The following is a 26,558-nucleotide window of genomic DNA, read 5'->3' as shown; positions in this document are numbered from 1 at the left end:
TGACGAAATCTCTCTCGAATTGTTTGTAGCTGAAAAAGCAATTCTATAACCTGAAGATGCCACAAGTGTCAGACCTTAATGATCACATCAGCGCATTCAATCAGTTACTTCACAAATTGACAAGTGTGGAGGTGAAGATCGGTGAAGAAGATCAAGCCCTAATCTTGTTGAATTCTCTTCTGAAGTCGTAAGAAAGCTTTATAAACACTGTGCCACGGTAAGGAGACCATTGATGTCGAGACTGTTATCTCAGCTCTTTAGCCGGAGATGTTGAGAAAGAAGGACAACGGCGCGAGAGTAGAAAAAGATTTGATGAGGATAATGTGAAGAAGAGATGAGAATATTGAGAGAGAAGGAGGAGGAGAGTTTGGGAGAGATGATGTGTTAGGCTTGCATGCCCTAACACATAATATTTTATTATGAAAAAGCATATAGTACACTGCAGGGGAATAGGGAAGTGTGCACATGCACTTACACTAAAAGGACACAATAAATACAATACACTAGCATTCTCTATACTCCCCCTCAAGTTGGAGCATAGATGTTGATCATGCCCAACTTGTCACGAACACGATGAAGAACATCTCGACTCAAGGATTTTGTAAGAACATCAGCAAGTTGATCCCCAGATCGAACAAAAGGAGTGACAATTTCCTTAGAAGCGACTTTCTCCCGAATAAAGTGACAGTCAACCTCAATATGCTTGGTTCGCTCGTGGAAAACTGGGTTACGAGCAATATGAATGGCCGCTTGATTGTCACAGTGAAGAGGAATAGGACCCGAAGGAGGATAGCCAAGTTCTTCAAGAAGATTGCGAAGCCACACAAGTTCACATGTCGCATGAGCCATAGCACGATATTCAGCTTCAGCCGAGGACTGGGCAACAACTGGCTGCTTTTTGCTCTTCCAGGTTATAAGATTGCCACCTAGGAAGGTACAGAAGCCGGATGTAGAGCAGCAATCAAAAGTACTACCTGCACAATCAGCATCGGAATAGCCAAAAAGATGAAGATGACCATGCAACTGAAAGTAGAGGCCAAGACCCGGGGCTGATTTTAAATACCGAAGTATGCGGTAGACAGCCGTGAGATGAGAAGTATAGGGAGCTTGCATGAATTGGCTAACAACCCCCACTGCAAATGAGAGATCTGGGCGAGTAATAGTCAGGTAAATAAGCCGGCCTACAAGTCGTCAATACATCTCGGAATCAGTAAGGAGAGGACCATCATCTGGTCGAAGCTTCTGTGAAGTATCCATGGGAGTGGTAGCAGGCTTGCACCCTAACATGCCGGTCTCCATGAGAAGATCGAGCGCATATTTTCGTTGTGACAAGACCAATTTGGATGATGAGCGAGCAACTTCAATTCCGAGGAAGTAGCGAAGAGGACCAAGATCCTTGATTTCAAACTTGGTCTTCAAAAAATCTTTGACCTCCCTCATTCCAGCAGAATCACTACCGGACAAAACAATATCATCCACATAGACAATGAGAACCATCATGTCCGTCGATCGACGACATATAAAGAGAGAATGATCAGCATGACTACGAATAAAGCCAAACTCCAAGAGAGCCTGACTAAATTTTTCGAACCATGCACGTGGAGACTGTTTGAGTCCATAAAGAGCCTTCTTCAACCGACGTACAAGTGCAGGGTTGTGAGAAGCAACAAAGCCAGGAGGTTGATGCATGTAAACTTCCTCTGTAAGATCCCCATAGAGAAATGCATTCTTAACATCAAGCTAAAACAAGGGCCATGATAAATTAACGGCCAAGGAGAGCACAACACGAATTGAATTAAGCTTAGCCACTGGAGAGAATGTCTCGAAGTAATCTACACCATGAGTCTGTAACCCGTAGCAACAAGACAGGCTTTATAGCGATCAATGGAGCCGTCTGGAAGAAACTTCATCGTATAAACCCATCGATATCCAACAGGTTTATGACCTAAAGGAAGTGATACAAGGTCTCAAGTATGATTCTTCTCAAGAGCAGACATTTCTTCTATCATCGCTTTCGTCTAGTCAGGACTTTGAAGAGCATATGAGAGAGATCGAGGAATAGTCTATGATGAAAGGGAAGCCGCAAACGACTGAAAAGACGGTGAAAGATGATCATATGAAACGAAATTACTAATGGGGTATTGAGTATAAGATCGTGACCCTTTGCGGAAGGCAATGGGAAGATCTAAACTCGAGTTAGGAGAGTCACCTGAACCAACATCCAAAGTAAGCGGAAGGGTAGATGACTGAGCTTGTAAAGTTTTATCTCGACGCTGATACACCCGTAGAGGCTTAGTTTCACCCATATCACCAACAGGATGCTGAATAAAGGGGAGAGGAGTTTTCCCATGATCACTAGTGGAAAGAGGATAAGAGTTATACTCCCCCTGACGCGCAAGAGGATCACAGAGGGATCGGCCTGGAGTAGAGAAAAAAGAAAGATCCTCAAAGAAGGTGACATCGGCAGAGACATATTTCTTGCGAGTCAATGGGTCAAAGCATTTATAACCTTTCTGACTCCGAGTATACCCTATAAAAACACATTTAATCGCCCTGGGACTAAGTTTATCATTACTCCCATCCAAAATTTGAACAAAGCATGTACAACCAAAAACTTTAGGTGGTAGAGGAAATGGATTATCATGAGGATACAAAATAGTCAATGAAGATTTATAAGACAGAATACGTGAGGGTATACGATTAATAAGAAAAATAGCAGTTAAAAGAGCATCACCCCAAAAATGTTTGGGTAGATGCATACCAAGTAGAAGGGTGCGAGCAACTTCAAGAAGATGACGATTCTTTCGTTCTGCAATACCATTTTGTTGAGGAGTGCGAGCACATGATGTCCTAGATAAAATACCACGTTCCTGCAAGAAGGACAGAAAGGCAGTAGACATGTATTCTCCCCCATTATCAGAATGGAGGGATTTGATGGAACAATGAAATTGAGTGCATACTTCATGATAAAACACTTTAAACGCATCAAACACTTCACTTTTAGATTTCAAAAGATAAATCTAAGTCATGCGGGAATAATCATCAATAAAGGTAACAAAATATCTAAATCCAAAAGTCGAGGTAACCGAAGCTGGTCCCCAAACATCCGAGTGAACCAGAAGAAAAGGTTGAGATTTCCTCCCAAAAGAGCTAGGAGGAAACGTAGCACGATGATGTTTAGACAATTCACAAATATCACAGCATAATGGTTTAGTGACAGATAAGGAGGGAAACAAAAGTCTCAATCTAGCAATGGATGGGTGGCCTAAGCGGCAATGCCACCGAGTCATGGACTCTCGATCTAGAGAAAGGGTACTAGAAGCGGCAACAGGTGTATCATCGAGAAGATAAACGCCTCCTCGCTCATGCCCCCCACCAATCACTCTCTTCGTCTGTAGGTCCTGAAACAGACAATAAGAAGGAAAGAAGGTGATGGAACAATTGAGTGATTTAGTAAGAGAGCTAACAGAAAATAAGTTTAATGGAAAACGAGGCACATGCAATACGGAGGACAAAGACAAGGAAGAAGAGAGGGATGGAACCAACCCCAGAGATGGGAGATTGGGTTTCATCTGCGACTGTGACATACTGAGTGGGAGAAGAAGAAGAATAAGAAGAAAAGAATTGCAACTTACCAGTTATATGGGAGGAAGCTCCAGAGTCAATGACCCAGGAGGTAGGAGAGGATGACGCAAGAAGGGCGGTACCTGACCGGGCCGAAGCTGCATGAGAAGGCTCAGGAATATCCCGAATGTGAAGCCGCATAAGGGCATCATATGCCGCCCGAGAAATAATAAGAGACTCCCCTGAAGTAAACTGCTCAACTGTCGGGGTGGAAGACTGGGTCTCAGAAGCAACAGTGGAAGCAACAGAAGCAGCGGCATAAGTAGGACGACCATGTAGCTGCCAGCAATAATCAATAGTGTGATTAGTTACACCGCAATGTGAACAAATGCGGGAACCATCACGTCCTCGTCCACGTCCACCATGACCACGAAGACTACGGCCGCCACGACTGCGATCTAAATCGCAGCCTCTACCACGACCACCAAAACCAGAAATGCGCCCTGAGCTCAAGGATGGTACCCGAAGACCAAGGGAGGACTGATCGCCAACAAGATGTGCCGAACGCTCGGGTGGCACAAATGAATGAGAAGGAAGAGTAGAGATCATAGCACGCTGACACATGGCATAGACTGTCGTCAATGGGGGAAGAGGATCCTGCATAACAACCTGATCGCGAACGTGAAGATAATCAGAACTCAACCTAGCAAGGAACTACATGATACGAGTATCATCCCGTTGCTTATAAGCATGTTCATGATCCTCTTTACATTTGGAAGGAAGAGGCTGATACATATCCAACTCATCCCACATACCCCGAAGCATCGAATAGTAGTCTTTTAAGGATCTGGAGTTTTGTTGAAACCGACCAATTTCTTGAATAAGCTGGAATACCCGTGAAAAATTCTGAGATTCCGAGAACATATCATGAAGCGTATCCCAAATGCCTTTAGCCGAGGATAAAAACATCACTGAGTGGCTAATCGAGGAATCCATGTTATTCAACAACCATGCAATAACTTGATAATTCTCCTTTGTCCAAGACTTGTAGGTAACATCTGTAGAGCTTGGGGAATCATCCAAAATATACGACAACTTGTCACGGGCTCCTAAAAATACTTTTACAAATTGTGCCCATTGAAGATAGTTGTCACCATTCAACTTAATGGAGGTAATCTGCAAGGGGTTAGATTCAAGAGACCCTATGCCAAGAGATGAGGGCCCTTTGTCAGCCATAATAGAGTCCAAGAGAAATAAACCTATGCCAAGAGACCCCCTATGCCAAGAAAGATTGATTCAAACAACTCTATCTCACTCAATCCTTCAACATAACAAGAGATAAACCTCAAACAAATATCAATCATCCAAAATACCATGAAACACAGTCAAATAGAGCCTGACCGAGTGAAAAACGGCCCAGCCGCATGCCCATTTGAGGTTAAAAACCTCTCAAACATTGATCTTAAGTAAAAAATCCACCATGGATAGCTTGGGAGGAAGATTTCGGTCCATCTTGAGCAAAGAAACCGAAGAAAAGCTTACCGATTTGAGGTAGATCGAAGAAAAACGGAATCTGGAACCGATTTTCGAATTTCTCTATTTCGCCCAAAATGCCATGAAATGAGGTCCAATAAATTCTGAAAAAATCATGACAAATCTTCTAAAATCAAGATCTATCAAACCCCTAAACTTTTAGCTCAAACAGAGCCCATGCGTCCGTACAACGCTGACGTCAGCAAGGTGACGTGTCGCCTCTCAACCTGTTGGATCCAGAATGCCTTGAACTTGCTCTGATACCAAGTAGAAAAAGATTTGATGAGGATAATGTGAAGAAGAGATGAGAATATTGAGAGAGGAGGAGGAGAGTTTGGGAGAGATGATGTGTTAGGCTTGCATGCCCTAACACATAATATTTTATTATGAAAAAAGCATATAGTACACTGCAGGGGAATAGGGAAGCGTGCACATGCACTTATACTAAAAGGACACACAATAAATACAATATACTAGCATTCTCTATAGCGAGGTTCTCTACGAATGCGTTAGTCGCTAGGAGAAGAAATTCTGAGCAGGAGAAGGGTAAATCGCGATCTGGGTCTAAGTCTAAGGGCAAGGGAAAGATTAAATGCTGGAATTGTGGGAGACGTGCATATGAAGAAGGATTGTTGGAATCCTAAAGCCCATAAGAGAGAAAAATTATATGAAACACCAAGGGAGACCAACGCAGCAGAATCTAGTCAGGAGGTGGGCAATAGTGATGTTCTGACCGCATCTAAATACGGTTATGTCAGCAATGAGTGGATTTTGGATTCGAGGGCGTCATACCTCATGACCTCACATCGAAATTGGTTCACCAGTTACAGGGAATACGATGGTTGTAAGGTTATTGGCATCAGATCGATGCACATCAAAATGTTCGATGGGATGGAACATATCCTAACTGATGTAAGACATGTTCCGGACCTAAGAAAGAATTTGATCTCTCTGGGAGCTCTCGAGGCACTTTAGTGCAAATTCATCGACTTTGATCGTGTCCTAAAAGTTAATCGGGAATGCCGTGTCAAGTTGAGCTGCAACGTCTATAGCAGAGTACACATCAACACGTTTGTGGCATGTGTGTCTAGTCCACATGAGCAAGCGCGGTATGAAGATACTTTTTAATCGTTATCTAATTCCTACATTTAAAAGCGTTGATTTTAATATATGTATATATAGTAAACAATCAAGCTTATCTTTTAAGTCAGGAAAACATGTTAGTAAATGGGTCCTTTATTATGTGCATTTGGATGTATGGGGGATTGTCGCCCGTTGTTTCTGGAGGGGGGGTCATACTTTTTAATATCATTCATAGATGACTACTCTAGAAATGTCTAGGTTTACTTTATGAAGCATAAATTCGACATTTTCAGCACCTTCAAGATGTGGAAGCCGATGGTAGAAAAACAAATAGCAAAAATTGAAAGTGTTAATGACAAATAATAGTGGTGAATTCACTTTTAAGGAATTTAACTAATTTTGTAAGGATAAGGGATTATAAGACACAATACAATGAGACACACACCAGAGCAAAATGGTGTGGTGGAATGGATAGACTCTCTTGGAGAGAGCCCGAAGCATGTTAAGCAATGTTGCATTGGGCAAAGAGCTATGGACCGAAGCCATCATTATGGCTTGTTACTTAGTGAATCGGTCCCCGTCTACTCCTATAAATTGTAAAATTCCAAAAAAAGTATGGAGTGGTCATGATATAGACTACTAAGGGTTGCGAGTATTTGGTTATTATGCTTACTCACATGTACCATCAATTGAAAGAGAGAAGCTAGACCAAAGGGCTAAAGAGTGTATCTTTGTAGGCTATGGTGATGGTGTGATGGGATACAAGTTGTATGACCGGGTTACACGAAAGATCATAATTAGTCATGACGTCAGGTTTAACGAGGATTCCTCATTCCACAAGGATGAACCCAAGGAAACAGAAAAATCAGCAGTGATGGATGTTGAAATTTACTAGGGTGAAACACAAGAAGAAGCCGAGCCGTAGAAAGAGGTACAGGAACAGGTGGAGTAGCAATCGCAGATTACCGATGAGATGCAGAGACGACTCAGATGTTGCATTCACTCTCATTACGGATGAGGGAGATTCGCTGTCCTTTCAGAAAGCAATGGAAGATACTAATGCTAAGAAGTGGATGGTAGCAATGTGAGACGAGATGGACTCTTTGTATAAGAATGAAACGTGAGAACTGGTAGAGCTTCCTGTTGGGCATAAAGCGATGAATTGTAAATGGATCTATCAAAAGAAACGGGAGAGGTACAAGGCAAAATTGATTACGGGTAAGCTCAGAAAGAAGGCGTCGAATTCAGTGAGATCTCTGTGCCTGTTGTCAAGCAAGTATTTATCATATTTGCATTGGCGTTAGTTGCCCAGTACAATCTGGAGCTAGAACAAATGGATGTAAAAACTGCTTTCCTACATGGGGAATTGGAAGAGCCGATCTACATGATGCAACTAGAAGGGTTCGAGGTTCGAGGGTTGGAGAATAAGGTTTGCAGGTTGAGGAGGTCATGGTACGGCCTGAAACAGTCGCATAGGCAGTGGTATAAGAAGTATGACACTTTCATAGTGAGTTAGCGGTTTACTAGGAGTGAATATGATTATTGTGTCTACTTCAAGACTCTGAGTGATGGAGGATTCATTCTACTGGTATTGTATGTTAATGATATACTTATCGCCAATCAAAGCATGTCTGAAATCAATATATTAAAGACTCGGTTATTAGGGACATTCGAAATGAAAGATTTGGGGGTTGCAAAGAGGATTCATGGCATTGACATACACAAAGATATTGAGATGAGCAGGTTACAGTTATCTCAAGCAGAATATCTTGAGAAGGTGTTGATGAAGTTTGGAATGGACAAGGCTAAACCAGTTAACACACCCCATGCCACTCATTTTCAACTTTCTTCAAAGCAATGTCCCATTACAGATAAAGAAAAGCAACGTATGTCTCGCGTGCCCTACTCGAGAGCGGTTGCAGTTCGATGTATGACATGGTCTCTACGAGACCGAATATTTCACATGTAGTCGGTGTTATGAGCAAATACAAATCAAACCCCGACAAGTAACATTAGGAGGTAGTGAAATGGATACTTCGGTATCTACGAGGTATAGCGGACTACGATTTGACATTCGAAAAATCAGATGGAAAACTAGTAGGCTATGTGGATTCAGACTACGTAGGAAATGTGGACAATAGAAGGTCAACTTCCAGTTACTCATTTGTGCTAGCGGGTGGATCGATTAGTTAGATGTCAAAGCTTTAGTATGCAATTGCTCTTTTCACAATCAAAGCTGAGTATATGGCAGTGACAGAGGCATTCAAGGAAGATGTTTGATTAAGAGGAATCATGAATGAGCTTAGGCTTCAGCAGGAGGTCGTCCCGATTAATTGCAATAGCGAAAGCATAATTAATTTGGCAAAGAATTCGGTTTACCATTCCAAAACTAAACATATTGATGTTCGTCATCATTTTATCTGACAAATGCTCGAGGAATGTAGTATTACTCTCGAAAAGATCCATACGAGCGTGAATCTGGTAGATATTGTTACACCCCAAACTCGGTGACCGGACTCACAAGGAACCCGATAGCCGGTTCCGGCCGCAACAGCCTCCGTAGTACCCCATTCTCGGTCCCTGGCTCAGGTTCCGATCCTAGGATCCCACAAGGAGGATTTCTATATCATAATTCCGATTCAATCGAGCATACCCAAGATCATGGCAAATAAATCTCAGAAAGTAACCATAGGAGCGCATTGCAAAATCCACTAGAAATTTAAACTTTAACAGGTACATAAGGCTCAAAAGGAAATACATAAGGTAAGAAAGGAAGAGAAAAGTCTGCAAAGGGTCCTCAGCACGCTCCAATCCAATGCTCCACTGCTACTGCGCTGACTCAGGATCTCCTGCACGCATCAATCGCGCATAAGTTTATAGAAAGCTTAGAGGGCAGTGAAGGTATATGACAATGGTGTTCAGAAGAAATAGGAGGATGCAGAGGAAACCATGAATGATACCAATGCCACTAGCCGTACCGAGGCTAAGCTATGAATGCAGTAAGCCGTATCCAGGGCTATGCAATGCAATACATGAGTACTGGACGTCATACCGAGGCGATGCAACATAAGGCTTATACAGCCGATGCCAATGCGATGTGAAGTAATGTCAGTCCTCATATCCAAGCCACACATCAAGTACGATTCCATCATAAGGAATCCACCGGGGTCTAATACACTACATGATGACTGCCGCTCTGCAAGACCCGCACAGTCAAACGAGCGTAGGAGACCTCACTACCCACCTGTGGACAGCCAATCACCAACAAGGCTTGACGGTAGCGGACTCACTCACGAGCTGGTCAAACTCAGCCTAGTTATGCCCCCTCACTCAGGCGGGTAAGGCCAAACCCCATCTCAACCGACCTCGTAACAGTGGGAGTCGCGGTCTAACGGTATAAGGCACTCGGGCGCTCATGTTTTCCACTCGGTCTCGGCGTTGAAGCGTCTCCTCCGTACCGTGGAAGTTTAGGAGCTTTTACTGAGGGACATCCTATGCACCCCAAATGCTCAAGTATCATTTCCGGTGTCCAAATCCAGTCATCCACAATATACCCATGAAGGCTACGATCCTGATGAAGCAAGGGCGAATATTCACGTGTTATGCAATGTTAGATGCATGAATCAAACAATCAACCATACATCAATCCCAAGCATCTAACGTGCTCAAGAGGGGATACTACATCCCTCGGGGAGATACCAACATGTCCTACACGATGGCACAACCATGGTCAATCATATCTCAACCAAGTATGCATATGATGCATATGGGAGTGGACCATGAAGATGAATAGGGGTGCCAATGAGGTGAAGATGAACTCTTTACCTAACCATGAAGGGTCTACATATATAACCAATTCCTTATAAGGAATACAACCTCTAGTGGGGGAGCCCATTTACCTGGGGTAGCCCACAAGACTAAGCATACAAGCTATGGGCCTAAATAATATAGAGATGGGCCTAGCAAGAGACTAAGGTGGGCATTCAACCACACTTAGATACAAATGAGCCTAAAGGGGTCCAAATGGGGACATTCAACCACCATTGCCCCAAGGCATCCAACCACAAACCATAAGCTAAAAGGCCCAAGGCCCACATCCAATCCATATACATAAGTCCATATAAAGCATTAAGAACTATGGGTCCAATCCACCCATAACAACATGGGCCAAAGGAAGGGAATCAAGGCCCAAAGCTCAAGTTCCAATGGCCATCAAATCCATGCATTTAGTTGGACTGAGTGGGCAGCACATGAGCACAAAAACATGGCCCAAAAATAAGTCTAAGTTAGGTGAAATGGGCCCCACTACATCAGCCCAATAATTAGTAATTTAAGTGGGCAACCAAGAGCCCAATACCACTCTTATCTCAGCCTATATGTCCATCAAAATGGTGGAAGGGCAGCCCAACATATGGCTGGCCAAGGTGGGACGTTCCAGCCCAATTTGGGCCCACAAGGAAGTCCCAAAAATCTGGTATGTGTTTGGGTCCCACAATGATCATCAATGGGTGGCCCAATCATGCATCAATTAAGCCCAAGAGAATACTAAAATATAAAGGGGCAGAAAATACCCAAATCCCTCAATGTGGTGGGTCCCTCATCCAATGAAAATCCAGCCATACAATATACATTTAGTGCCCAACGGCTGGACTTTCAATTCACCTAATTTCCTGGGCCTATTGAGGCCCAGAAACTTGTCTAAGTATGTGTGAATTATTTCTAAAGGACCAACATTACTTATAGGGGGCCCCACCAAATGGAAGGAGGGATTTTGGCACCCAAACTAAGTGGGCCTGTCGCTGGAATGCAGGCCCACCAGCAGCCCATGGCATGGGCGTCCCAAGGGGTGGGACGGTCCAAGGCCTGGATGGCCCAGCCAACCACATGCAACAAGGTGGGCTCCACACGTCCCAAGTGGGCCCCACATGGGACATCCACCTAGGGTGGACCCAACCTACGTGGGCCCCAAAAATAGAGGGACAACATGGATGAAAACAAACATCATGGTGGGCCAGCACGTCTGGACAGCCAGCCCTGCTGGACGTCCAGTAGGACTTGCTGGTCCAGCTGGTTAGCCCCACAAACATGGCCTCCAAGGGCCTCAATAACCTCAGGGATGGGCCCCACAAGCATTCACCAAAATCCAACGGGCTGGGGCCCAATTACTGCTACAAACATGAAGAGGACAGCAAGGTAGAAAAAAAAATTCTGCAATGTACATGTTCCTGTCATGAATTTGGGCACTCCAATGGAGTGGGTCCAGGGCCTCTAACATTCTTGAAATTGAGGGCCAAGGTCCCTCATCATGAATACAACAAGGTAGGACCCAAAAAGGTGGCCCACCATCAAGGAAAATATTTTTAAATTATGGTTTTATGGGACAATGCTGTTGGATTGCACAGCAGAAATTTCTGATAGTCCACCATGTTGGCCCACCCTTTTGAAGGTTCAAATGGGGTCAGTTGGGGCTGAAATTTGGCATGCTTATAGGTGGGATATACACCTTTAAAAATCATATATTACATGGTACCAATCTCCCCACCAAATGCCCAAAAATCAGGCCCCAAGATAGCCCAAAAATCTGTCCAGACAATTATGAACAACAACAAATATTTGAAATAAATAAATTATAAACATTATTTAAGAGGGGATTTAATCCTAGAAAAACATGGTGTGGTCCACCCTAGTGGGCCCCACAAACATCCAAACCATCCACACCTTCCAAACACCTTTGCATGCACCCCATTTAGGTGCATTTTAGGGGTCACATGTCCAAGGGATGGACTGTCAAAAACGTCCTCCCACTTGGGATCGTTTGGATCTTGTTAGTCCACAAGGTGGGGCTACACAATGATCAGAAGCATAATAACATGAAAAGAAGGAAGACCGGCCACAAGGGAAGGGTCTCCGCCTCATTGAGGCCCTTCCCCTCATCACACATACATCCACATTCCACTATCACAATATGCACAAGATCTACAGGATCAAAGGGCTATCTACTTGGGATCTATGGTGGAGATCCAATCTTTACCAAGGATCAAGGGTCTAGATGACCCAAAGATCCTTGATCCAAGGAAGAAAAAACATGAAGGGATCCATGGAGAATGGTCCCTTACATGCAACATGCATGCAATATAGGATGGGCTCAGTGTTTTAAATAGCGGTAGCATGTTGCGTAGCGTTCAACCCTCCGTAGCGTAAAGCGAAATAGCGAAGCATGTAGCGTAAGCTACACAATACTTCTATTTTTTAATTTTAAAAATATATATATATGATAAATATTAAATAGTAAGAAAAAAGCAAAATATATAAATATCATATTCCTCAAAATAAAAATCCCAAAGTTAAGAGCATTAACTACAATACAAATGTCACATTCCTCAAAATCAATATCTCAAATTCTCAATAATTAGTCTCTAGACTCTAGTGTCTAAACTCTAAAGGTCATCTATATCTAATAGATCATCATCGCTGTCGTCATCCTCATTTGTATCTTTAGTTCACTACTTAACCAAAAAAAAAACCACGTCACAAACAAATCAGTGAATCACAAAAATCAACAGACACACACCACTTACACACATACGCACACCACAGTGGGCCCACCATAGAAAACAATGCACATCCACCCCTTCATGCACCTCAGTGGGCCCCACATGGGCCACACCATAGAAAATAATGCACATTCACCCCTTCACGCACCTCAGTGGGGCCCACGTGGGCCATACCAAAGAAAAAAATAAAAATAAAAAGTATAAAGAACAAAACAAAAAAGACAGTAACTGACATTTTAAAACGGAAAAAATGAGGAAAAAACTGAAAATACCAAGTTATTTTCATTGTACATCGAAAAAAAATTCAAAAAAAAGGAACGAGCGTACCTTTTTTTGTCTCAAGATGAGATTGAATCAATGAAAACTACAAATGTTGAAGCTCCACAGGCGATCGGTTTGCGTCTAGAAGCAGCTTTTCGAACTCAAGATTGAAGAGTTAGGAGAGGAGCAACGTCAGCAGCGTCGGCTTGTGCCTAGAAGTAGATTTTCGATCTTAAGATTGAAGGGTTGAGAGGAGCAGCGTTGGCAGCGTCAGTTTGGGTTTGGAAGCTGATTTTTGATCTCAAGATCGAAGGGTGGGGAGAGGAGCAGCGTCGACTGCATCAGTTTTGGTCTGGAAGCCCTTTCGAATAGGTTTTTTTATATATATAAAAAAAAAACTTTAGTTGTTGCCTGTGGTGTGATTTCACCACTGTTTAATATAGTGGAGAAAAAAAAAAAAAAGCATAGGTAGCACACACTACCTGCGCTACACGCTACGCATCCATAGCGTACGCTACGACCCCTATAGCGTGCGCTACAGGGGATATACACTACCTACAACGCTACGCACGCTACTGAAAACACTGGATGGGCTACAAGCCACATCCATGGAGACTTGGGGCCACCATCATTACTTGATGGGTCCCACAAGCTCCATCATGAAAAGAAGAATGAAGATAAGAAAGGAACCAGAGAAATCTGAATTTTTACAAATGCTAGCACACCCACCTATGGATCAAACTTGAAAGTTACACCATCTTCATCTAGAGGCTCCAAGGATCATGAATCTAAGGTTGAGATGAGTTAAGAAGGGATGGATTGGGAGGTATTTGGGGTAACAAGGGCTGGAAAATAGAGGGGAGGTGGGACGTTTGGAGAGTTGCTAGAGAGAGGAGAGAGGAAGGAGTTAGAGAGAAATGAGAAGAAATAAGTGTTGCTTGGGAGGTGTAGAGAAGCAATCATTACTTTCTCTACCTAGGTTAGAGAAAACACTCATTAGGCTATGGTGATATAAACAAGGTTGCTAGGGAGGTAGGCTTATAGGGTAGTGGGGTAGTAGGTTTTCTAGAAACCCTACACTAGGCATGACATCATCATCCACATGCTCATGGGAAAACATGTAAGGTGGGGTCCACCATCCATACATCAAGGGTCCATATCGAACGTGGCCCATAACTTGTGATGTACACGTCGGATTCACGCACGGGACGCGGCGTTGGAACCGCGGCGCCGATGCAGACGCAATGGCATAGCTTTCAGGTCGATCCGAGTCGGGTCGACGTGACCGAACATGAGGATGACCGCAAACACTATCCATAGGTCGCGGGTCGCCGGAATTTGACCGGTAGGACTGCAAGACCTAAAGCAACGACGTGCACACTTGGGTTAGGGTCTTACAGCTCTCCCCACCAACAAATAAATTTCGTCCTCGAAATTTACCAAATCAAGGACAAAATGGAAATGCAGAAACACCATCATATATAACAATCAGCAATTATAAGAGAAGGTAATATGTATAATCATATAACAATCAAACATCAAATGGATGGGGATAACGCTCTCGAATCTCGGCTTCGCGTTCCCAAGACACCTCAGCCTCCGAATGATGACCCCACTGCACTTTCACTAGGGGAATGACCTTGTTCCTGAGAACTTGCTCCTTCCGATCAAGGATACGAAGTGGCTGCTCGATATAGGAAGCATCCTCACAGACCTCAAGGGGCTGCCAATCACTCACTGGAATGATATCCGACCCACACTTCCTCAACATAGATAGATGGAACACATCGTGGATCCCGAACAACTCTAAAGGTAAGGCAAGCTTGTAGGCCACAGCGCCCACGCGCTCGGTAATCTCGAAAAGGCCTAATGAATCTCGGGGCAAGCTTGCCCTTCGCTCCAAATCGAACCACGCCCTTCATAGGCGAGACCTTGAGATATACCATGTCCCCAACTACAAACTCGAGGGGTCGACACTGACGATCAGCAAAACTCTTCTGCCAGCTCTGAGCTGTACGCATCCTCTACCTGATAATATCTACAACCTCTGATGTCTGCTGCACAAGCTCGGGACCTAAGAGATGACGCTCTCCAACCTTGGTCCAACAACTAGGAGATCTGCACGGTCTACCATATAGTGCCTCAAAAGGAATCATACCGATAGTCGCCTGATAACTGTTGTTGTACGCAAACTCGGCAAGGCGCAAATGCTCATCCCAACTACCCGCAAAGTCAATCACACAGGCTCTGAGCATATCCTCAAGGATATGGTTAACCCTTTCGGTCTGCCCATCCGTCTGCGGATGATAAGCGGTGCTGAGATGCAAAGTAGACCCCATCGCCTGCTGGAAACTCCTCCAAAACTGAGACGTAAATCTAAGGGATCGAAACCGGAATGCCGTGCAGTCTCACTATCTCCTCAATAAATACCTTCGCAAGCCGATCCATAGTCCAGGAAGCACGCATCGGAATGAAATGCGCCGACTTCATCAGACAATCGACGACAACCCAAATGGCATCGTGACCACGCTGAGTCCTCGGCAAACTCATGATGAAATCCGTCGACACATGCTCCCACTTCCAAACTAGAATGCTCAACGGCTGCAAGGGACCAGGGGGTCTCTGGTGATCGGCCTTGACACGCTGGCAAGTGTCACACTCGGCCACGAAGCTAGCAATCTGGCGTTTCATCCCCAACCAAAAATACTGCCTCCTCATATCTCTGTACATCTTCGTGGAGCCCGGGTGGATGGTAAGTCTCGATCGGTGTGTGCCTTGGTCATCGGATCACGACGCAATTCTAGCACATCTGGGACACAATCGGCCTCTAAAGCGTAATCCACTGTCAAAACCAATCTGCCAGTTTGACTGCTCCACGGATGTTACCTCTGCTCGATACTCCTGAAGTGTCGTCTATCTGCTGAGCCTCGATCACCCTAGCAACCAAAGAGGGTTGAATCGACAAGCTCAAAAGCTGAGCCATGGAAAAATGCAGACCGAACTCAAAGTTGAACTCCGAAACATCCTCGAGCATCTGCCTCTCGAACCATCATCTGTGCCACCAAGCCTCGTCGCTAACGGCTGAGTGCGTCCGCCACCACGTTCGCCTTACCCGGGTCATACTGAAGGTCGAAGTCATAATCCTTCAACAATTCCATCCATCGCCTCTATCGCATGTTCAACTCGGACTGCGAAAACAAATACTTCAAGCTCTTATGGTCTGAGAAGAGCTCGAACCTAACCCCATAAAGATAATGCCACCACACCTTCAGTGCGAAGACAACTGCTGCTAGCTCCAGATCATGGGTGGGGTAGTTTAGCTCGTGGACCTTGAGTTGGCACGAGGCATACGCCACAAGCTTCCCGTGCTGCATCAGAACAGCACCCAAGCCAACTCTAAAGGCATCGGTAAACACAACAAAACCATCACTCCCATCAGGAAGAGTGAGGACAGGAGCGGACGTGAAGCAGTCCTTCAACTCCATAAATGCCTCCTCGCAAGCGTCACTCCAGACGAACTTGGCGCCCTTCCATGTCAACCGGGTCAGCGGTGCTGGGAGAAACCCTTGATAAATCGTCGATAGTATCCCACCAGACCAAGGAAGCTATGGATCTTGGACGCATTCGTGGGCTGGCTCCACTGACGCACTGCATCAACCTTCAAGGGGTCCATAGCGACACCCTCCTTCGTCACGACGTAACCGAGGAACTTCACCTCCTCCTGCCAGAACTCGCACTTCTCTAGCTTCGCATACAGCTGGTGGGCACGGAGGGTCTTGAGCACAATCTATAAGTGTTCCTCATGGTCCTCCCGGGTCCTCGAATACACCAGAATATCATCAATAAACACCACCACAATTGATCGAGGAAGGGCCGGAAGACCTCGTTCATCAGCTGCATGAACACGGTGGGCACATTGGTCAGTCTGAACGACATGACCAAAAACTCAAAGTGACCGTAGCACGTCCAGAATGCTGTCTTCGGAATGTCCTCCTCTCGGACCCGAATCTGATGGTAACCAGAGCGTAAGTCTATCTTGGAAAAGAACTGAGCACCCTGCAGCTAGTTAAACAAATCATCAATCCTGGAAAGCGGGTATCGGTTCTTAATAGTGACCCTTTTGAGCTCGCGGTAATCCACACAGAGCCTCAACGAGCCATCCTACTTCTTCACGAACAATACCGGGGCTCCCCACGGCGAACTGCTGGGACGAATAAAACCCAACTCCCGGAGCTCATCCAACTGCTCCTGCAGTTCCCGCAACTCCATCGGTGTCATTTGGTAGGGGGCCTTTGAGATAGGCGCGGTACCGGGCACCAAATCAATCTGAAACTCACCTGCTGAAGCAGCGGCAAACCCGGGATCTCCTGGAACACATCCGGGTAATCGCAGACTACTGGCAGTTGCCCAATACACCCTGCCACAGACTCCTCGACAATACAAGCCAACAAACTAGACAACGGCTCTCCTCTAGGCTCGACAACAAACTGGAACACTAGCAAGCCAAGAATATGAAACATGACTGTTCTCGTGGCACAGCCCAAGATAGCATTGTACTCAGCAAGTCAGTCCATACCCAGGATAACATCGAACTCTGTCATCGGCAAAACAAACAAATCGGCGGGCAAGAACATATCGCCAACCAAAACCGGACAAGAAGGGCAATGACGACACAAAACTGCGGACTTCCCCAAGGGAGTCGAAATGGCCTAAGCCTTAAATGCGGACTCCGACGGAATACCGGTCGATCGGCAAAACTCCTCGGCCACGAAAGAATGGGAAGCGCCAGAATCAAACAGAATGTGAGCAACACAAGCAGAAACAAGGAGCATACCCTCGACAACTCCATCGATAGAAGATTGTGGGTCCTGACCCTGCGCTTGCTGCGTGGAATAGAATCTGCGCTGAGCTGGCAAAGGAAGCAAGCCTGAAGACTGTGGATCCTAACTCTACGCCTGTTATGCGGCAATATATACTCAACCCAGGGACTGGGGGGGAGGTACATATCCCCTCTGCTGCTGCTGTCTCTGTTGCTACTGTGGCCGCTATGGAGGCCTGCCTCTGCTGCTGAGGAGGAGGCCTAGGAGAGGGAGCCTGATGCTGCGCTTGCTGCTAATGCTGCTGCTGATGAAGAAGATGGGGAGAAGGCAACTGCGGTGGCCTCTGCTGCTGTAAGGGGAGAGGGCAATCACGCCTCCGATGCCCTGTCTGCCCACATTCATAGCAAACACTGGAAAACGGCCCGGAGGAGCTGCTGGCTGCGCCGATGATGAAGCTGCTGACTGCGCTGCGAGCTGCCTAAACTCAGATCGGCCCCTCCGCCTCTGCTGACGATGCTGTTGGGAGCTGGTCTCCGTCGTAACTCTGATCTCGGGTCCTCCGGGACATGGCCCAGTCCTCCTCATAAACCAATGCTCTGTGAACGACCTGATCAAACGTCGTCAAGCAATTTCCCACCACGCGGCTGCGAAGAGCGGGATGCAAGCCGCTCACAAAGTGGCAAGCCTTCTGCTTCTCGTCGTCGATGAGGTAGGAAGCAAATTAGGAAAGTACTACAAAATGGGCCTCATACTGGGACATCGTCATATCACCCTAAACTAGGGTCTCAAACTCAATCGCCTTCTGCTCCTGAACATGCTCGGGAAAGAACTGCTGGTCAAAACGATCCACAAAGTCCTTCCAGGTCCAAACAAAACCTAGCCCGGCCATCCTCGATACTGATGACCACCAATGTCGGGCCTCGCCCTACAGAAGGAAAGTGGCTAACAAGACTCTCTACTCGCTCGGACACTGCATGGTGTCAAATATCCTCTCCACCTCAGTGCGCCACAACTCGGCGGCAGAAGGGTCGGGCTCACCCCTGAACCTTGGGGGATCATGTTGCACTTGTGCATGCTTTGTTTATGTTTGCTTCTCGTTGTGTGATCTAAATTCCGGGTTTGCTTCCGTGGTTCCCCAACAAGTGGTATCAGATATACAAGTTGCGATTCGAGTTTAGATCCGAGACAAGACAATTAAGGGACCTAACATGAAGTATGAAACAGACAAGTTCACCGGAAAAAACAGCTTTGAACTATGGAAGGTGAAGATAAGAGGCCTTCTAGTTCAACAAGGGTTGCAACCGGCGTTCAAAGTATCTGTTTCGCTACAAATTTTGTTAGCTAGGTATATGGAAACAATATCGATATCACCAATATCGCTGATAACCGGAAATGCGGAGAAACATGCGAAAGATGGTGGAATTTTCAGTGAAAGTTCAGGATAGCTAAAATACACATTTGCATATTTAAGAATAAAAAATTGCAAAAAGAATGTATACATAATAAGTTTACATTTAATAGGGGCCTAAAAGCATGTGCCGTCGTAAGAAATTGTCTAACCATCCCATCTAACCAATATCGCTGATAACCAAAAATGCGGAGAAACATTCGAAAGATGGTGGAATTTTCAGTGAAAGTTCAGGATAGCTAAAATACACATTTGCATATTTAGGAATAAAAAATTGCAAAAAGAATGTATACATAATAAGTTTATATTTAATAGGGGCCTAAAAGCATGTGCCATCGTAAGAAATAGTCTAACCATCCCATCCATCCCATCTAACCATCCATCCAAACATCCATCGATATTGCAGAATATCAATGACTTACGATATTTTGCTAAGAAATCATCAACAACTGAAAAAGAAACGAAAGATCGTAGTTTTGATATTGCGCATATTGCAATAACGATAATATTGAGATATTATCAACAACAAATTGAACACTGCATACAACCATGTGCCCATAAAAAAATTTTAAAATGGAATTATTTTTTTTAATAAACATCTTTTTGTGATATCTCTACTTTGGCAATATTATTGAAATATCGATGATACACTTGTGATACAAGAGTCACCTCGAATTTACACGGTCGAAGATATTGGCAATACAATGACGATATCAATACACTGGCAATACAAGCGACACCCGGAATTTACACAGCTTAAAATATTGGCTATATTGATACGTTGGCGATATTAGCAATACATTGTTGATACCTGGAATTTATGATATTACTGGTGTTATCGGTATCACTTCCAATGTTATCAGTATCGCCGAGCTAGAGATAACATTGTGGATATTTCGATAATATTGGGGATAATTCGAACAATGGTTGCAACATGCACTCCTTGGTGTAGTGAAGTGTCCAGCGTCTATGAGCGATGAAGAGTGGGAAGAATTGGATGAGAGGGTGAAAACCTCAGTCCAATTGTGTTTGGCGGATAACATCCTTTATAATGTCCTTGATCAAAAGAACACCGTAGGACTTTGGGCGAAGTTAAATAGCTTCTACTTGACAAAATCTCTCTCAAATCGTCTGTACCTAAAAAAGCAATTCTATAACCTGAAGATAGCGGAAGTGTCAGACCTTATCACATCAGCGCATTCAATCGATTACTTTGCAAATTGACAAGTGTGGAAGTGAAGATTGGTGAAGAAGATCAAGCCCTAATCTCGTTGAACTCTCTTCTGAAGTCGTACGAAAGCTTCGTAGACACTATGTGTTATGGTAAGGAGACCATTGATGTCGAGACTATTATCTCAACCCTTCAATCAAAGATGTTGAGAAAGAAGGATAGCAGCGCATGGTCCTCTACAGATGCGTTGGTCGCTAGGGAAAGAAATTCTGAGCAAGAGAAGGGAAACTCATGATCTCGGTCCAAATCTAAGGGCAAGGGGAAGATGAAGTGCTGGAATTGTGGGAGACAAGGGCATATGAAGAAGGATTGTTATAATTCTAAAGCCCAGAAGGGAGAAAAATCAGATGAAACACCAGAGGAGGCCAACACAACGGAATCTAGTGAGGTGGATGAAAGCTGAGAACATAATTACGCTAAATGAACCACTTATCAGAGGGTTGAACTAGCTGATAGTAATGTGTGTTGTCAGATGTCTTCAATTTGTGTTGAAAACAGGGGCTCGATCGATCGACCAGCTTGGTCAATTGATCGAGAGCACCCAGGACTTTACATATTGGTCTTTGGACACTTTTAGACAAGTTTGATCAATCGAATTCTCGACTCAATCGATCGACATAATTCAAAATTTTCATGTAAACTCTTTGGACAGTTTTGAGCATGTTCGATTGATTGAACATGGGAGCTCAATCGATCAAGGGTTTGCTCGATCGATGGTTAGATCGACAGCGCACATAGCTTTGCATAATTGCGCACTTTTGTTTCCTATTCCGGGTGTAATACTATATATATGGGTGTAATGTGGGATTATGGTATTATAATTGGGGTTAAGTCGTTTCTAAGGTTTGGAGAGGAGAAAACGAGGGTTTTCGGAATTGTAAGTGCATCCATCTCTTGTACTTTTCGCTTTCATAGTGATTGCTCGTCGCGTTGTGACATGATTTTTTCCCGCAAGGGTTTTTCAACGTAAAATTTGTGTGTACTTGTGCATGTTTTGTTTGCGTTTGCTTATCATTGTGTGATTTAATTTCGAGGTTTGCTTCCGCAGCTCCCCAACAATGTGAAGCCAAGAATGGGGTACTTATGTGCTACACTAAAGGGTGCAAAGACGGATATGAGAGGAAGAAAACCAAGAGGATATAAAAGATACTAGAATCTTATAGACAAGGTGCGATAGTCAACTTCATCAAGATATTCATGCTGCAAGTAATGATTATTAAGCTTTTTCTTCTTAATTTTGATCACATAGTTGTATTTATCTAAGGATCGTCTCAAGTTCACCAGTAGTTTTGTCCCTTGAGTCTTGGTCGGTACAGTTTTGTCCCTTGGTGGAAGATTCTTCAACAGTGCTCATATTAGTAGAAGACTTCGTTCTAATGTCCTTTGGCCAAAGATGAGGATGAAGAACCCAACAGAATTATTTTAGATGTCGGCTTTTTCCACAGTGTGTGCATCTGAACTTATCTTTATCCAAGTTCTTGTCCTTTAGCACTTTTAGAGTCTATGGTCAAGGTTGATCGTTCTAGAAGGGATAGCTTGAGAGACATTTCGTCGTCTAGCTTCTGTGCATATGTAGCTATATACTGATTCAAGGTTAGGAAGAGATTCTCTCTAAAGAATCTGTATACGTTGAGGTTTGAAGTCGAACGAAGACCAGCAAGAAACTTAAAAGATTTTTAGGTTTTTTTAAAAAATAAAAATAAAAAATTCTTCAGATCTTCGAATTCAAGAATAGTTGTTAAATAGTTATCCAATTCTTCCCATTTTTTGTTAAAGTTAGCAAAATACTCTTCTATGGTTCCATCACTTTGTCTGAGATTGTTAATCTCTATGTGGAATTGATAAAGGTCGGATAAGTCTTCCTAGTGAGAGTACATTTTTGCTACTTCATCCCACACATCCTTTCTAGTTTTCAAGAGATAGAGACCATGACTAAAATTGGGTTGCATGGAATTGCAACTAAGACATCACAAGCCAATTTTCACTTTCCCATTCATCTTTTTTTTTAAAGAGATAATAATTTACTAAAATCTCGTGAAAAGTGAGAAAAATACAAACAAGGGACAACCACAAAAATTTAAAAAAAAAAAAATAAGGCTAGTCGGTGCTTATTTAGCATACACCACATATTCTGACACCAAGCCCTTAACTCTAGCAATGACCTCTAAATGACCCTCCCTCTCATTTCAAAAACAATGCCCATTCTAAACCCCAAATGGCCCAAAGGACAGCCATGACGGTCAACCTCCATACAGCTTTACTGCCTCTACCAGGTCCGTCGGGCCATGCCCAAAGTAAGTCTTCTACTGCATAGGCATCACCCAAGAGTAGTGTTAAAGGAGGACAAAATGATTCCACACTCTAGCAACAAACAGACAATAAATGAAAAGATGGCCAATTGTCTCCTCGTTTTCCATGCACCTCAAGCAGATATAACGACATTTCCAAGAAGTCAGTTTCCGCTTAATTCTCTAAATAACTTTTGCCCCATAAGTGCTTAGGAGGCTCCCCAATACGGAGCGGAAGGCCAAGATATGATGGCGGAAAGGTTCTAGATTTATAACAAAAAATGCATGTGTTTAACGACTTAGATCCTCCCTTTCAACATGCACTCCCGACATTTCAAATTTAGCCACATTAATCTTCAGTACCGAAGCCGCTTCAAAGAAAACTAAAATTTTCTGCAGATTGTCCACTGAATCTGCCTTCACCTCGTAAAACAGCAACGTGTCATCGGCATACTAAAGATGGCTTGAGGTCTCCCCTTCTCCTGTGCCTTTAAAACCACTAAAAAGCCCATTCTCCTCACCTTTCTGAAGCATCATGCTTGAGGCTTCACCAATAACGACAAATAGGTATGGGGAGATTGGGACACCCTGCCTAAGACCCCAAGATGTGTTGAAGTACCCTTTTGGCAATCCATTAACAAGAACTAAAAAGGAAGCAAACTGCACACAAGCTCCAATCCAAGCCCTCCACTTTCGGTCACACCACAATCTACGGAGCATGTAGTATAAAAAGTCATTGTCAACATGATCATAAGCCTTTTCGATGTCGAGCTTACAGACTAACTAGCTCTTCTTCTCCCTGTTCTTGGTACCAATACATTTATGGGCTATGAGAGCATTCTCCAGAATCTGTCTTCCTGCCACAAAGGCACCCTTATTTTCTGAAATCACCTTAGAAAAAACCTCCCTGAATCTGAAGGCAAAATTTTAGCCAACAGCTTGTAGCAGCCCCAATAAGGCTAATTGGCCTGAATTCAATCAACCTTTCAACTCCTTCCACTTTTGGGATCAGCACAATAAATGAAGCCCCAAGTTCCTAGATAAATGACCCCGCTTTGAGAATTTCACAACAAAATCGATGATGTCTTCCTTCACTATATACCAAAACTTCTAGAAAAAGGCAATGGGAAAACTATCAGGCCCAGAGCCTTGTCATTGCACATAGAATCTAGAGTCGATTTCACCTCTTCCTTCGAGATAGGTTTTTATAAGCAAGCGCCATCCTCCGAACAAAGCAAACGGAATTGGAGGTTATCCAATCTCGACCACCCCCATTTTTCACCAGAAAGCATATTTTGGTATAAAGAAACTATAAAATCATATATCCTATCATTATCTGTGACACTTACCCCATCAGCAACCAGAGAGGAAATTTTATTACCCCAAGCTCAAGCACTGGCGATGCTATGAAATAAGCAGGTATTCTTGTCACCTTCCTTGAGCCAAACTGCTCTCAACTCTGATGCCATTTAATTTCTTCCTCTTTGGCCTTGTTAGCATAAGAAATTGGCAAATCAACCCTTTTCAATCTACCTTCTAGGGAAAGAGACCTGCTTTCTTCTAAGAGGTCAAGTAGATGAATTTCTTCCGCTATTTTATCAAACTCTCTCCCTCGGCCAAGACCTCTTTGTTCCACAATTTGAGTTTCTCTTTTAACATTTTGAGTTTTTTGCTAATTCTGAAACTAGCAAAACCGTCAACCGAAAATAAGGAACACCAATCTGCGACAAGTTGATCAAAATCGTCCACTTTCATCATCCACTTCCACTTCTAAAATAACGAGCCTATGATCAGACACTTCCTTCGGAAGACCATGTTGATTAGCTAAAGGGTATCACTCAAGCCAATCCACTAAGACCAAAAATCCCGCCCCCCAACCCCCCCCCCCCCCCGGGAGCAAATCTACCAATTCATGGCAAGCCACCCAATCAGAGGAGGACATGCTCTAGGTAACCCTGCAACCACCAAGTTTCTCAAAAGAAAAAGGGACAATGTTAAAATCTCCTACAATACACCAGGGGGCCGCCCATCTGTCTAACATTGTTGAGTTCAGCCCAAAATTGATCGCTCAAATTGTAACACCAAGGACCATACATGGCAGGAAAAAAAAAAAACCCACTAAAAACCTAAAGTTATCTCCTCAAGAAGAACAAAAATAGAAAATCTACCATAAAAAAGAATTTATCGGTCTCCAAACTTGGGACTTCCACGCAACCAAATCACCCCAACCCCCCAAGCATCAACAACTACCCAATCAGAATTTTTAACCCCCCCAAGTAAAGTGAAGCATACCTCTATTCATTGACTACAACTTTACCATCATTATAAGTGGGATCATTAGATTGGGGTTGTTTCTTGGTTCTTGTAATGAATCCCAGTCTTTTTTGTGTGCTAATATACATCGAAGCAACTTGGGACAACTCCAAATAATTTATGCCATTTAGTTTTACTATAGTTATTGTAAGACTAGGGTTGTCCACTTGTCCAAATGAAATCTGATTATTTTTATTATTTTCCATTTAGATATAAACTATAGGAAGGATAATATGTACCAAAAAAAAAAAGAATAGAATCAAACCAATTTTCCAAGACCTCAGAATCATCTGTGTCAAATTTGGCAGCACTTGGTGTCCAGATGGCCCACAAGAAGGTTCTAGATAATGAGAAGGCTCTACAGAGATTCCAGCGATCCTAGGGAGGCATAGACTTCACTCCAGCAACTAAAGAGGGCTTTAGAAGATATTTCGGTGATTCTAGGGAGGCGCGAACCCAAATTCGATGACAAAAGTTGGGGCTATAAGAGATTCTGGCAGCTTTAGGAGGCTTGGACCCAAGTCCAACAGTTCCAGAGGGGTCCAAAAGAGATTCTGGCAACTGTGGAGAGCTCCAGCGGATATTTCGATGACAATAAAGGGATCTAGAAGAAATATCGGTGGCTCTAGGGAGGTCCAGATCCAAGTCCGCTAATTGTAGAGGGCCCTAGAAGAGATTCTAGCAACTCTAGAGAGTTCTAAACCGGCAGAGGGATCTCAAAGGGGTTCTAGAGGCTCTAGGGAGTTCCAAATCCAAATTTGGCAACTCCAAAGGGATCTCGAAGAGATTCCAATGGCTCTAGGGAGTCTTAGACCCAAATTTGTTGAGTGCAGAGGGGTCTAGATTTCTGATGCCGGAAAAGAAATACGACTATGTTGAAGAGTTTCCAACTCAAATTTGGCACCAGAAAACTTGCCAGAACACGAATTTGGTGTCAGAACTTAAATCCGGTGGAGAAGACACTTCCAAAGTATTTCAATGATTCATGTGATTCAACTATAGGATGGTGATGGGAAAATCTCTCTTCCTCACCATCTTACAAAGAGAACAGGGGCAAGACAATGCTTCAAAAAGGGATTATGTAGAATAAAAGAAAAGATGAAGAAAAAGAAAAAAATAAAAATGGAGAAGCAAGAGAAGGGGATTTGATTAGTTATGCTTTGATGCCATATAGAGCAACATGAAAGAAGAGCAAGAGAGAGAACGTGAAAAGAGGAGAGGTTTTGCATATCCTCCCTCTCTCCCTACCATCTTTATTTATAGAAGGAATGTTTCCAAGACAGAGAGAGACCTATTATAATTACAATACATAAGCTAAAAATAAAGATAAGAATGGGGTATGGTGCAACACAAGAGTATTTAGACTACGTACATTAACAAATATGATCTTCGGATATAGACAAGGAGGACAATATCCTCACCACATCGTAGAGATGGAGATGGAGAATGGCAACATTGATATGATCTTTGGATATGGATAGGGAGGACAAGAACCTTATCAGC

At 43.7% G+C, this 26,558-nt stretch overlaps 2 protein-coding genes across 7 annotated transcripts in view; both read right to left on the bottom strand.

Annotated features, from left to right (window-relative positions):
• The window catches only part of LOC131225832 (uncharacterized), a 56,799-nt gene that overhangs the window by 14,065 nt on the left and 16,176 nt on the right, over nt 1-26,558 (bottom strand). The window contains exon 8 of one of the 5 annotated variants that reach the window (XM_058221427.1): nt 8,886-9,029. The exons of the other annotated variants lie outside the window; for them this stretch is intronic. Within the exon in view, the coding sequence (XP_058077410.1) occupies nt 9,007-9,029 (23 nt within the window). The 3' untranslated portion in view covers nt 8,886-9,006. Of the gene's footprint in view, nt 1-8,885; nt 9,030-26,558 lie in introns of those variants that run through there. 5 annotated transcript variants of the gene reach the window in all.
• On the bottom strand, nt 3,037-4,939 carry LOC131225833 (uncharacterized). Of its 2 annotated transcripts, none has more exons than XM_058221428.1 (2): nt 3,636-4,939; nt 3,037-3,401 (listed from the first exon to the last, which is right to left on the bottom strand). In XM_058221428.1, the coding sequence occupies exons 1-2, from the start codon at nt 4,225-4,227 to the stop codon at nt 3,364-3,366; spliced, it is 630 nt and encodes a 209-aa protein (XP_058077411.1). In that variant the 5' UTR covers nt 4,228-4,939; the 3' UTR covers nt 3,037-3,363. The 2 variants fall into 2 exon arrangements, with proteins under 2 accessions (XP_058077411.1, XP_058077412.1); XM_058221429.1 differs by having other exon boundaries at nt 3,708-4,939.

The sequence above is a fragment of the Magnolia sinica genome, chromosome 14, assembly GCF_029962835.1.
Source record: "Magnolia sinica isolate HGM2019 chromosome 14, MsV1, whole genome shotgun sequence".
Taxonomy (NCBI): Eukaryota; Viridiplantae; Streptophyta; class Magnoliopsida; order Magnoliales; family Magnoliaceae; genus Magnolia; species Magnolia sinica.
The sequence above is the reverse complement of the archived record's forward strand: the minus strand, read 5'-3'. Positions and strand labels throughout refer to the sequence as shown.

Coding starts and splice junctions, on each gene's coding strand:
- LOC131225833 (XM_058221428.1), bottom strand. CDS start 4,227: ATGCAGGATCCTCTTCCCCCATTGACGACAGTCTATGCCATGTGTCAG. Junction 3,402..3,635: donor AGCTTCCTCCCATATAACTG/GTAAGTTGCAAT, acceptor TGTCTGTTTCAG/GACCTACAGACGAAGAGAGT.